A 13,344-nucleotide genomic window follows, 5' to 3' on the forward strand; every position below is an offset into this window, starting at 1 on the left:
TGTTTTTTCTATGAATCTTTTCGCAAAATATAAAATGCATGTTCTTTTTAGGAATTAAAAATAAAATAAATACACTAACCCCCAAACTTAAAGGGAAAGAGTGTACTCACGGGGAAAGAATTTTTGAGAGATGCAAAAATTTTTCAACAGGACAAGAACTTCCTATGTAATATTGGAAAAGTTTAACTTTAGAGGTCAAAGTAATAACAAAACACAGTAGGAACTCATACATGTCCTTAGTTATCCTCATCGACATGAGACACATACCAAAAAAAAAAAAAAAGACGACGATTCATAAAAATATGAGCATGCTTTTTATTAGAATATTGCTATTGCTTAAACAGGAGATAAACAAACAACATAGTTCAAAGGTGGATGCTATGTTCTGAATCGGGTTGCATACACTATTTTTCTTGATAAACTCGAAGTAACGCATAAAATCCAGCATGAATTCCTAACTAAACAACTGTCCTAACAAATTAAAAATGACACCACTAAACTAAAATAAAAAAACTTCTAAAGACATAACTAAACAAATCAGGAACAAAGCAACATGCTGTGAAAGAGGAAACAAGGGTCAGAGCACTCCCTCGATTGATTTAATGAGTAAAAAAGAAGCTGCAAAACAAAGTACCTAGCGCTATTTTTGTACATTCTACGATTCGGTTGCGTTTCTAAAATTTATTCAAAACTAGAAGTTAACCCTAAATAAGTCAAAATGAAAATAAGAGAATAAATTAATACAAGCAAATAATGCAAAAACTAAAAAAAAAAATTAACAAAACAAAATAACTCTCTCTCTCCGTTCTAAAAAATAAGGAGAGGGTGGGTCGTTGATTCGCTGAAATCCCCTCCCCATCAAGGTGGTTCTAATCTCCAAGGCTGAACTGCTTCACCCCGGTTATACCTCCAAGTAGTTGTCCTTTTGATGCCTTCTCTTTATGCTTTTTCTAATTCCGCTTCTCTTCCTTCATTAAGCAAGTCATCTAACTCGTAACAAGTTATACCCTTTTCAATGTCAAGTGCTGTACATTCCTCCATATCATGTGGATATTTCATCGCGTCCAGAACATTGAAAGTCACCTCTTCATCATTGACGTGCATTGTGACTTCTCCTTGCATTAAAGATTGTATTCCAAGTTGCAAGAAATGGTCGACCAAGTATGATTGGTTCTTTTAAATCTGGTTCACAATCAAGAACGATAAAATCCATAGGGAAAATAAATTTATCAACCTTCACTAAACATCATTTATTTTTCTCTTAAGTGTTTTAATAGATCAGTCTGAAAATTGAAGAGTTACAGAAGTGGGATGAGCTTCACCTATGTTTAATTCTTTTCAAAACAGATAGCGACATCAAGTTTATGCTCGCTCCAAGATCACACAAAGCTATTCCTAAGTTCTTTCCTCCTATCGAGCAAGGGATTAGTAAAACTACATGGATCCTTACATTGGACAATAGGGGTGTTCACGATTCGGTTTGGTTCGGTTTGGTTTTAGAGTTGAATCGAATCTGAAACCAAATATTAAAATGTAAAAAATTATAAACCGCGCTGAATCGCATTTACCATACCAATCGAACCGAACTGTCGGTTCGGTTTTTGCGGTTTTTGCGGTTTACGGACTAAAATGAAAGATGTAATTTTTCCTCGTTTTTTCTAAAACTTATATCACTAATAATACCTTTTGAGAGTGGGTGAGGTATCTCAAAACGCTCCCATGAAAAGAAAAAATCTTCATGTACCTTAACATTTAACAATATAAATAACTTTCTAAGTAGGATTAACTGCCAGAGGTCGAGGAAGATAGATTTATGGAGGGAGCAACGGCAGCAATAGAAATTGGATTGAAGGTAGTGGCAGCAACAATAGAAGTTGAGTTGGAGGTAGAAATGGTAGATTTGAAAACAAACCCACAATTAAATTTTGTAATTTTTCAAAGTAAAACTAAAAAGTAAAATTAAATGTTGAAAAGACAAGACATTAAATTAAAAACAAAATCAAGGAAATATTGTGTGCCTCGTATACCGTGCGTCAGAGTCATCATGACTCTTACTTTTAAGTTCTCCAACGTATTAAATGTAATATAAATATATAATTATTGATTGCGGTTCGGTTCGGTTTTTGCCATTTGGTTTATAATTCTAAACCAAAACCGAACCGCATATTCGGTTTGATATTTATTACTAACCGAACCAAATTGTAAAACCGACAAAATCGCTTTTTCGATTCGGTTTTCAGTTTTTTCGGTTTTCTCAATTTGATTGTGCACCCCTATTTGACAGGTAAAGGATTTCCTAAAGCTCACTACTGCATTTAGTTAAGATTACCGTCTCATGCTCACCAAGTCTCTTTCGCCTAGAAATGATATCTTTTTAAGAACTTAGTGTAGGTGTTGGGTTTCTTCAGTTAGGCATTTGTTTTACTGCATCTATCAAATGAGATGTTAATATGCAACCGCTTTAACATCTCAAATAATTTTTAAAAATAGAATTTTTAAAAATGACTATCGTGATTCTTTTTAGCTAGTTTTTTAGGGAAAGGAGGAGGAACATTAAAATTACCTACCTAGGAAGTAGCGGCATGCATTACTTACTTACATTTAGGGTCACCCTTACCATTTTGTCTCGAAATGTCAGGTTCTACTAAATTTCTGACTCTAATGTAGGTAAGGATGTAGAAGCATCAATTCCCTCATTTGTTAACACTAGCTCCTCATAGGACAATCCACTCCGCGTTGTCACCGTCTTGCATTGTTCTTTACCGTCATGCCTAGAGTTCTCCATATGCTCTGGTAAAGCACCTTGCGATATGGTCTTGAGTTCTTTAACAAGCTGGCCCATCTGCACCTCAAGATTTCTTGAAGAGGCTGCTTGGCTTTGAATCAGCATGTTCTGGCTTTGTATCAGCACGTTCTGGCTTTATATGGCGGCATTTTAGCTTTGTATCATCGCCTCGTTCTATACCATGTATTCTTTCATCATGGTTTCCAAACTATTGTTACCACCTTACTATTAGCGCTCGAGGTTCTTTGCTGATTGTATTGTGCGATGGTAATGTCGTTTGATTAGGAAATCCAAGTGGAGTGTAGCTTTGTTTGTATGGTTTCATAACCACTTGAGCAGTTCTGCTCGATCCTCTTTGTGTAAAGGGTATAATGTATGTCCCAGTTTATTGTATTTGTACTTTATAGTATTGTACAACACCAACTACTTTAAGATTTTGTACACCCCACTAGAGTTTAGTTTAAGTGGGAGATTATTGGGTTTTATGCCCTAAACTCGTGGTTTGTAAATGTAAAAACAAATATTTATTTAATAAAGTTGTTATTGATGTTTCTTTTAGAATTGCATTAACCCAAATTCAATAAACTAACATCCGAGGTTATGTCATGTAACTGGAACAACATATAATTGATATACAATATATATTTAATATACATGGTATATATTTGCTATACAGTGTATATATTTAATATATAGTATATATTTGATATACAGGTGGATAATGTTCCAAGTAATAACCTAAAGGGTCGAGTTTATAGTATATGAGTAAGGTTGAGTCCCTTATCCTGGTAATACTATGGATACAGCCCACTTTGTAATAGTTACAAACGACTTAATATAAATTGTTCATGTGGAGACATGCGAGTGAGAGTATCCTATGCAATAAGTTTGTATAAGACCAGACAGCAAAATAATTAATCTTTAGTTGTAACATCGTTGACTAATAGATTATTATTTCATAAGAAGACCATATAACACAATCTCAATTCTGAGTGAGTTATGAACTCTTGCCTATAAGAGATCGTTCTTTGATTTGTATGGGTGAGAGTGACCCAGGTCATCGACTCAATATTCTTATCATTTTGGGGATGAGACCGAGTGGGGGTCTGTGAAAATAACTACACAAGAAAGAATTAACTCCTTCCTGACTTTAGGGTAAGCAGATGAGTGCTCTCTAAAGTGCTGACTCTAGGACTTGAACAATGGGTCTCACCCTCTCACTTGCCCGAGATGGACTTATGTTTAACAGTCGGACCATAAACATGTTGTTCATTAGAGGATTAATGCTACATAAGGTAAAAGACGTAACTTAGGGGTAAAACGGTAATTTGACCCAGCGTAGTTATGAACACTCGTGAAGGTGCACCAACAGTAAACATCATTCTTCCTTGTGTAAATTACTTTTAGGGTTCATTATTAAGATAAAGTAGATACTGTTTATGCCTTATTTTTGTTCATTTGAGATATGAAAATCATAATTAAAAAGGTCCTAAAATGTTCATAAAATTGCTTCATAACGATTTTTAACGGTTTATGTTATTTTCATAGTTTTAGCTTGTTTAGTATCAAAATTTGGATTGTTAATTCTGAATTTTTGAGATCATGACTAATACCTTTAAACTAGCCTAAAATGTATTTTAATGTATTAAAATTAATTTATGATTAGTTTTACTTGGGGCTTAAAATTGTGAAAACTAGTGCTATGTGTTTTCTCTAGTTTTTTTTGTCAATTTGTAAAATCAGTAAATTATTTTTATGGATATTAAAGTATAAAACTCAGAGGCTAATATGAAGATTTAAAATTACTTTTCACAAATTTAAATATTAATTATATGATTATTATGGATAAGATTAATTGTTATGAGATTTATACTAGTAGAATAATGAACCTATCTAGTTATGAGAACTTATTGGAGAAAACTTAGTTTAGGTAAAGCATGACATAATGTTTGATGCATTGCATATTCGTAGTTAAGTTAGTAGTCTCATGTGTCATGAATTTAGGTAAGATTAATGTTATGCATGAAATACCCAAATTAAGCAGTTATGTTATGCATCTAGATGTATGACATGACATGTATAATTTCTGCTAAAGGCTAGGCCCTAAGAAACAAATTAGTTAATGTTAATGGTATTTATCGGGGTAATTACCCTATAAATATTACATGCGGAATTGACGGTTATGGTATGAGGTATTTCTGCATAGCATGACGTCAAATTAAGGATTTAGATATGTAAGTTTATGAGCAAGCACAAGTATGTTAAGTTAAGTTGTTCGTTGGTTTATATGTTAGGTTGAGGTAGGAATGCATATAAGCATGATATGTGTGTTTGAACATGAAAGGTTCCTTATGATGGGAACTATTTACTGGATATTTTTTTTATACTCATTCCATGTTGTTTCAATTTTTTTTTACAGATAGTTATGTAGTTGACGAGAACAACGTCGATGATGACCTTGGCATTGACGAGGAGGAGATATGAGACATAGTTTAATTTTATTTATAATTTATACTTTTAATTATGACTATACCACATTTTTACTTGTTTTATTTAAGGATAATAATTTTGTGATTTCCGCTGTTAAAGATTTATAAGTTAAGTTTTATTAAGTTATCGTTTCCATTTTTAATGAAAGAACAAGTTTTTATCTTATTTTATTTTAATGAAATTATGTTTTATGAGTAATTATCTCAATATTATATTATTAATTACATATAAAAATTGGGATCATTACAACACTAAACCTCACTTTCGAGGGACCTTCAATGTAATTCGTAAACATAGGTCTCTAGCTCGTTTTCGCTGCTAATAAATAGAGTTTTATTAATATTTTCATCTTATAGATTCTTGTTGGCCACATTTATTAGTTTACTTGCTCTTGTATGACTCGGAAGGGTGTATAGGACGCATGATTGACTCTATTTGTGGTTAGTTATCTTTTCTAGTAGGTCCGTGTATAGGACGCGTGATTGGCTCTATTTGTGGTCAGTCTAACCATACTTAGAAACTGCTCTTTATGTTTGACTGTTTAGCAACAAAAGTTGTACAGAGTCATTTCTGGGTGTCTTGGAAGAGAACCAAGTCGACTTGAGCACCAATAGTGTTTCCATGCTAAAGTATCTCTTGTAAGCGCATGAAGGCATTGAGTAATCTCCCCCACTTTAAATCACATTATCTGTTACCCTCATTTTTATGTTCTTTTTGTTAACGCATTCCTTTACCCCCAACATCTTAGGCCACAATATTTTCTTCGTGGAGCTCATTTCTATGTTGTAATTCATTTAATCTAGTTTTAAGCACATTACCGCTTATATTTTATTTTGCATTTTTGGTATTCTTTAGCACATACTTAGAGTTTATATATATTCCATGTGGGTTTCAACCTTGTTTATACTACAATTGACGAATATAGTGCACACTTGCACTTTCATTCACCTAGGTTGTGGGAACGTAACAGCCACCTACGTCTGTTACTAAAGGCCCTAAAAGATGCTAGCATTTCTCTCCAGCGTACTATAGAAGAAGTTGGCTTTTTGGATCTTAATGTTTCTGAAAGAAACTCTCGTAGTTTACATATATGATGTTTTATGAATGGGAAATGGAAAGGCCAGAGGGAAAGGGTACAAATGGAACCTGAAGGTGGGGAGAGAAAGAGAAGATGGGAAGGGAAAAAGTGACACCTAAGCTAAAAAAATAATAAAAATCGTCAACTCTCCATTGCCATGTCAGCATTTCTAACTAATGAAAGTTTGCGTTTATGGACCTTTAGAACAACTTCCTAAAGTTCGAGGACTAAACTATCACTTTATGAAATTCAAAGATAAAATAAAAACATATCATCAAACTTAGGGACCAAAAATGTAATTTACCCTAAAAAGTTATATCATCTGTTTAATTATAGAATATTAAAAGGTTGTAGAAGCTTAGTGAATCACGTCTGGCGCGTGTGACACTCTAGCAGATGTGGGCACTGAAAGTTTCCACTTTTCCACTTTTAAAATATTGTTTTGCAAAAGGAATTGTTTTAAAAAATCTTTCTTTTTTTGGCGCAATCAGTGTACTAAATATCGTTTTTCCCCCTTATTGACGATATAACAAAATATCGTCGATGTTGACGATATTTACCACATATCGTTAAAAAAAATTAACTTGATGGCTAGACCCACTTAATGGAGGCTAACCCATGATGTTGGGTGGATTAGAAAAGAAAGGAGGGGAGCGCCTTTTATAGGAGGTGCTCCCCTCCCCCGATCCCTTTTCCAATGTGGGATCGTTTAGGGATGTAGTTCGTGCCTTTTTTTTTTCCTTTTTTCTTTCCTTTTTTCCGTCTCATTTCAATTCTACTTATTCTAATAATAATAATAATTATTATTATTTCAATTTTTATATTGACTTATTTTTATTCTGATTGAATTTTTTTTTCAAATTTAATTATAAAATTTTCAAACCTATCCTTATATTTTTAATCATTGTAAATGTGTTTGTATATATATCAATATTTCATATCTTGTTCAATTATGTAACTAAACACTAGATTTGATTATAAATTATCAATTATCAATAAAACATAATTAAGCAACATTAAATTTCAATTTATTAATTTAAATTCTTTCCATTGATCTTCATTATGTTGTTCCGACATTTCTATCGACATCAACATTTTCATAAGTAAGTTACTCATATTTTTACATACTAGTAAGAAACACGTGCGTTGCACGTAGAATCTTGTATTCTAAATTAAAGTAAAACAAATAGTGTTTTTTAAGTTTATAATATTATCATTTTAAAGAAAGAAAGTGATTATATATAAATATAAATTCAAGGTATGATATTGTTGTAATAAAAGAAGCTGAATGAACGTGCAAGAAAGATGAAAAAGCACCAACGTGCAAGTTTTTTTTTTTTTTTATGAATGAACGTTCTTAATTTACCTCTAATTTTCTTGATTATAAATTATTATATTACATTTTATCTTTGTTAAATTGTGTGATGTTAAATCATTGAGTTTGTTCATTCTAGAATGAAAAAGAAAAGTAAGAGTGAGAGAAAGAGTAAACCGAGGGATAAAAATTGTTTGTTTGCCCTAACTTTGTAAAATTAATTACAACATTTCACATATATCTATCAAAAGCATCAGTTTAAAAAATAAATAAATAAAAATCAAACTCATAAGCATTCTTATTATCCAAATTATGAGAATAATTGAATTTTGCTTTATCTCGATTCCATCGACCACCATCTCGACACATTGTACTCTAGAATTTCTTTCAATCTGAACAATGATAAATTTGGGGAAAGTGAACCGATGTCATCAACTCAGCTTTAATTTGGTTTCTCTTCACTATCAATTCTCCTCTCGATCACCCATATGTGCATTGTTGTTGTCGTTGCTAAAGCAAGAGAGTAATTTTCATACCTTCACACCATTTGGAAAATTTTCCACTTTGTTCCATCCACCACCTCTTGATTTTTGGTTGGCATGAGAAAGAGAGGACACATATTTATATATGGATTGAAACGGGATTAGGAAGATGAAAGGATTGAGAGAGGGTATGTGATCATTGGAAGGGGGTTAGGAAGATGAAAGAATTGGGGGAGGGTATGTGGTAGATGAAAGAAGTTAAAAAAAAAAAATCAATGAGAAAGATAAAGTTAATGAAAGAATAATTAAGAGAGAGAAGATTAGTAAGAGAAAATAGGGGAATTTAGAGGGATGAGATGGTGATGGAGAGAAGAGATAAATTGAGAGAGAAAGTTTGTATTTAAATGACACAATTGCCATCAAAAGAAAAATAAAGAGAGTTATAATGAGAGGGCAAAAATGGTATATAGAAGTTTCTCCTCATCCCACATTTTATATATACTATAGATAGATATAGATGATGGTTAGAAGTCATCAATTATATCTTAACTAAGCAATAATTAAAGTTTTATTTACTAATTAAAACAATTGAATTAATTTTTACAATTTCTTTGACTTTTCTCCAAATATCTGCCGTATCAACATGTCTGTAAAATCAGAACCTCGACATTTCTATCGACATCAACATTTCGAACCTTGCTTTCAATAACAAATACTGGCTAATATGTCTTAAAAAGAAAAAAAGAAAATACCTACTATATATATATATATCATGCCACATGTCAATTTATGGTTGATCCTAGTCAACTGCCTATCATCTACATATTTTTTATTTCAATGTTACAGCCGTAACTTATTTGTTTGAGTAATTTTATTTCAAACAAACTTCAAAACATTAAAATTACTAGTTAACTTTTATATATTGTTGAATCACGAAATCAATCAACTGTATGATCGTCGGTTCGGTACTGCGAGCCACTCGAAGGACGAGCTAGAAATGAATCGGATTGGTGCCTGCAAAACAGAACACACTCTAATGCTAAATTCAGTCATCGGCCAAACCAAACTCGAAAGAGAATTTAGAATTCGCGTACCTTTGAACGGAGCAAATGAGTTCTATTTATAGAGTAAATCTCCAACCATGTTCTAGATAAAGTCTCATTGGCTCTTTAAGGTAACCGTGAAATGCAGCATGATGTCCTGGAGTCTGTTGGAGGTAGAGAAATCGGTTCAGCCAAAGGATGGGAACGAGATTCCAAGTAAGCCTGGTTAGCTCGACTACCAGGGAGCTCGAATCGGTCACAGAAGATAAGACCGAGGCGATATAACATATGATAGTGTGACGTGCCACGTGTGACCTCAGTAATCCAATCGTCCTATGCCACACACAAATCTCGATCCTTCATTGTTGCGTGGACAATGCCACTTTTCTGGTACAACATATGGAGGAGAGTATTCGAATTCACGACATTTGGGTCATTTATTAGCTTATCGATTCCCATGTTGAAATCCAACAAAGTTAATGGTATTAGCTATCTCCATGACTTTGTCTTTTGAGAAGTTCGGTAAAATCTTCCTCCTATTCGTTCAGCACATGATTTGCTTCAAGACAATCATATTCCACCACTATAGCGGTGCCAATTTCATGATCAATGGCTTTCATTTCCCTCTATCATGACATTCAATTCCAGAAAATTTGACACTATGCCCTCGTCTTGTAGAAGTTGCTCCTACTCGTACCATGACTTAAGCTTATAATACATTTATGCTATTCAACAATAATTTTGACGTACCAAAAATAATTTCTATCAAATGTGTTTGTTATTATCAAAACATTAATTAATTAAATCGAGACTAAAGTCCAAAAAGCCAACACCTACATAAATACATACACATAGATACCTACCTATACCTCTCAATGTACATACTTACCTATCTAAGCATACATATTTTAAGAAGGGGCAAATTGTATCATTATTTACAAAATTTTATACACAATGAAAATCATTTAATACAAATTATTAGCTACATTTCAAAAGATTCAATGAATGAAGTGAAATGTTAAAATTAATGAAATAAAATAAAAATGAAAATAAAATGATTAAAATGGCCCTTTTTTGTAATAAAAGGAACAAATTATCGTTTTGAAACTAAAATTATTAAAAATTGAAAGTACATATATTAAAATGGCGGAAAAATAAAAATAATATTCAAAACACAAACTAAATTTGGGTAGTCAAAACCTAGACGTAGACGTTACCGACTACCGAAGCAAGCGTCCGCCGTCGGCGGCGCCGTCCACCGCAGAAGCTCGCATTTGATGCGGCGGAGAAATTTACATCCCACGCAGTCCATTGCCGAACTTCACGGTAACGTTACCAATTCTTTTTTTTCTTTTTTGTCTTTTAGAAGTAAAAGGAAAAAGGAAATCTCTGTAATTAAGAGCCTTGATGATGATACTCTACTCACCGACTGTTCATGAAAAGGCGTGAAGAAAACTGTTGCGGAGGAGAATTTGTCTACAATATCTCGACACATTGCTCCTATTTTTCAGTTCCCACAACTTCTGATCGCATTTTAGTTGATCCCTCTTCTTCAGGCGATTCAAGTTCGATCCCTGTAAGTGTGTTTCCATTCCTATTGTTATATGTTCTGCACCATTTCAAGAATACTTCACTGGGTCTGGGTAGCATCATTGGATGATTCATTTTTAACTTCAATGGGTCTGATCTGAAATCACTTGAAAGATGAAATGCTATTTGTTTGTGGTTATTTTTCAGAGAACCCTTTAGTTTGAGATCTGTTTCTTTCATTTGTGCTTTTGGGCATTTCAGATTGAAGCATTTTAGTTTTGTGAGTTGTGGGTTTCTTTCTTTCTTTTTTCCTCAGATTTTGTGGTCAGAGTTTATACTTGGAAATGGAAAACGGTGATCAGTTCAAGCAGTTTCCTGATGCAAGATATGAATGTCTTCTCTTTGGTACTCATTTTGGACTTCTTTTTCAGTTTCAAAGTTGAAGTGGAAAGTTTTTGATAATGAAGGATTGTGTGTTTTCTTTCAGATCTAGATGACACCCTTTATTCTTTTAACTCTGGTTTGGCTAAGGAAATCACCAAGAACATTCAAGGTTAGTACTTAGTTGCAATTTCTTTGGCTTATAGTTTATTTTTGGACCTAAACCCACATGGTTTTACCTTTTTCTTCCCAGCTAAAGTACATCTCATCAATTGGAATGTTGCCTTTCTTATTTTTACAAGATCTTTCCATATAATGAGTTCAAATTTTGTTTTAATTTTTGTTGTTTAATGGATTGATGAAGTCTATTACTTTCCTTATAGAATATATGATTCAAAAGTTGGGAGTTGAAGAGAAAGTGCCTGAAATTTGCATTTCCTTGTACAAGATTTACGGGACAACAATGGCTGGTCTTAGAGTAAGTTAGACATCATAGCCTTTTACATGACCTTTCTTCTTAGAGTAAGTTAGACATCATAGCCTTTTACATGACCTTTCTTCAAAACAAGCATTCCATCCAATCAATGGATTCTGTGTCATTGTTGTTAATTGCAGGCTATCGGTTATAACTTTGACTATGATGATTTCCATAGGTAACATTTTTTTCGATCTTCATTAGTTCATAGGTTTGAGAGTTTCGAGTCTTGTCCATCATTATTCTTTTTTTTTTCTGTTCTGCAGTTTTGTTCATGGTAGGTTGCCTTATGATATGCTGAAGCCTGACCCTGTATTGAGGAACCTCCTCCTTAGCTTACCAATACGGAAACTTGTATGTAGCTTGTTCGATATTAGTTAAATGATTCCGTGCCATGTTGGGTTTCACTGAGCGATTTGATCTACTTTTTCTTTTTCGCGTTTTCATCTGATTTGTGAGTTCAGATATTCACAAATGCTGATATGGCTCACGCAACCAGAGTGCTGAAGAGACTCGGATTAGAGGACTGCTTTGAAGCGATTTTATGCTTTGAGACTTTGAATCCTAATAAAGGAACAGTTGATGATGAGGCAGGATCTGAAATTTTCGACATTAATCAATGTATGAGCAGTCAAAACTCTGGTCTTGACCTTCCGAAGACACCGGTCATCTGCAAACCATTTGAAGAGGCATTCAAGAAAGTTTTCAAGATAGCCGATATCAGCCCGCAAAAAACTGTAAGTGGAAAACAGATTCTGGAAATTCTGAATTACCTTTTCCTAGTTTTTAATTATAATTTATGTTTATGTTCAAACTGTTTCACAGCTGCTATCTGATATCAAGAAACATTGCTTGGTTATCTATTACTGGGCCCTTTCTTCTTGTTCACCTTCACTCTTTTCACAATGGTACATTCTTCTTATTGTCATTTCTACAGTTGTTCTTTGACGATAGCATTCGTAATCTGCAAACCGGGAAGTCTACAGGCCTTCACACAGTGCTGGTAAGTGATGAATGATTACCGTCTTCCCCGGTGGCTCGAGTTTCCTTTTTTCAAGTTGCTCAACTCTTTAACATCTGGATCCTGTCATGAATTTAGGTCAGTAATTCACAACGAAGCAAGGGGGTGGATCATGCGTTCGAGAGCATTCATAATATCAGGGAAGGATTGCCAGAGCTCTGGGAAGTCGAGGAGAAGGCCGACAGTGTGACGTGCTCCGGAAAGGTAGCAATTGAAACTTCAGTTAGAGCTTAGTATTTATGATCTTATTTTACACATGGATAGTGCAAAAACTCTTGGCTGTTGCTATGAATGAGAAAAAACAGAACTGATTAAAAGAGCATGTTACTTTATCTCTTGAATTGAGCTGTGTGAAAGAGACAATTCACCTCTTTTATATCTAGAAAACTTTTATGGAAAAAAAATCATTTTTTACCCTTAATTTGGCAAGGTGGAACAATTTTTATCTTTTAACTTCCAATTTTATCAAATTGCATCTTAAACTTGAATGTTCGGTAATTTTACTTTATGTAAAATTAGAACTGTGCTCGATTTTTTGCATTGATTTAACTTAGTGAGTTTTTGGAGATTTTTACATTGATTTTTGTTAAATTTAGTTGATGAATTAGCAAAAATTGAACATATGGCAAAGATTGCAACACCAATTTGATGTAATTGTAAATTTAGTGTAAAAAGATGATACACTTCTTAAGTTTATGGGTAAAGATTGATGTTTCTTTTTTTTCCTCAAATTTTTACCTACAG

At 33.4% G+C, this 13,344-nt stretch overlaps 1 protein-coding gene across 2 annotated transcripts; it reads left to right on the forward strand.

The window, feature by feature from the left end:
* Positions 1–10,359: 10,359 nt before the first annotated feature.
* LOC111022252 (uncharacterized protein C24B11.05) lies at positions 10,360–13,021 on the forward strand. 2 transcript variants are annotated; one of them, XM_022299421.2, is made up of 10 exons: positions 10,360–10,519; positions 10,637–10,769; positions 11,040–11,128; positions 11,211–11,276; positions 11,488–11,582; positions 11,720–11,757; positions 11,846–11,933; positions 12,044–12,316; positions 12,517–12,582; positions 12,679–13,021. In XM_022299421.2, exons 3-10 carry the CDS (start codon positions 11,068–11,070, stop codon positions 12,832–12,834), a joined length of 843 nt encoding a protein of 280 aa, XP_022155113.1. In that variant the 5' UTR covers positions 10,360–10,519; positions 10,637–10,769; positions 11,040–11,067; the 3' UTR covers positions 12,835–13,021. The 2 variants fall into 2 exon arrangements, with proteins under 2 accessions (XP_022155113.1, XP_022155114.1); XM_022299422.2 differs by having other exon boundaries at positions 10,645–10,769.
* Positions 13,022–13,344: the final 323 nt, after the last annotated feature.

Source organism: Momordica charantia (genome assembly GCF_013281855.1).
Source record: "Momordica charantia cultivar OHB3-1 chromosome 3 unlocalized genomic scaffold, Mcharantia_2.0 BLBB01000003.1, whole genome shotgun sequence".
NCBI classification, from domain to species: Eukaryota; Viridiplantae; Streptophyta; class Magnoliopsida; order Cucurbitales; family Cucurbitaceae; genus Momordica; species Momordica charantia.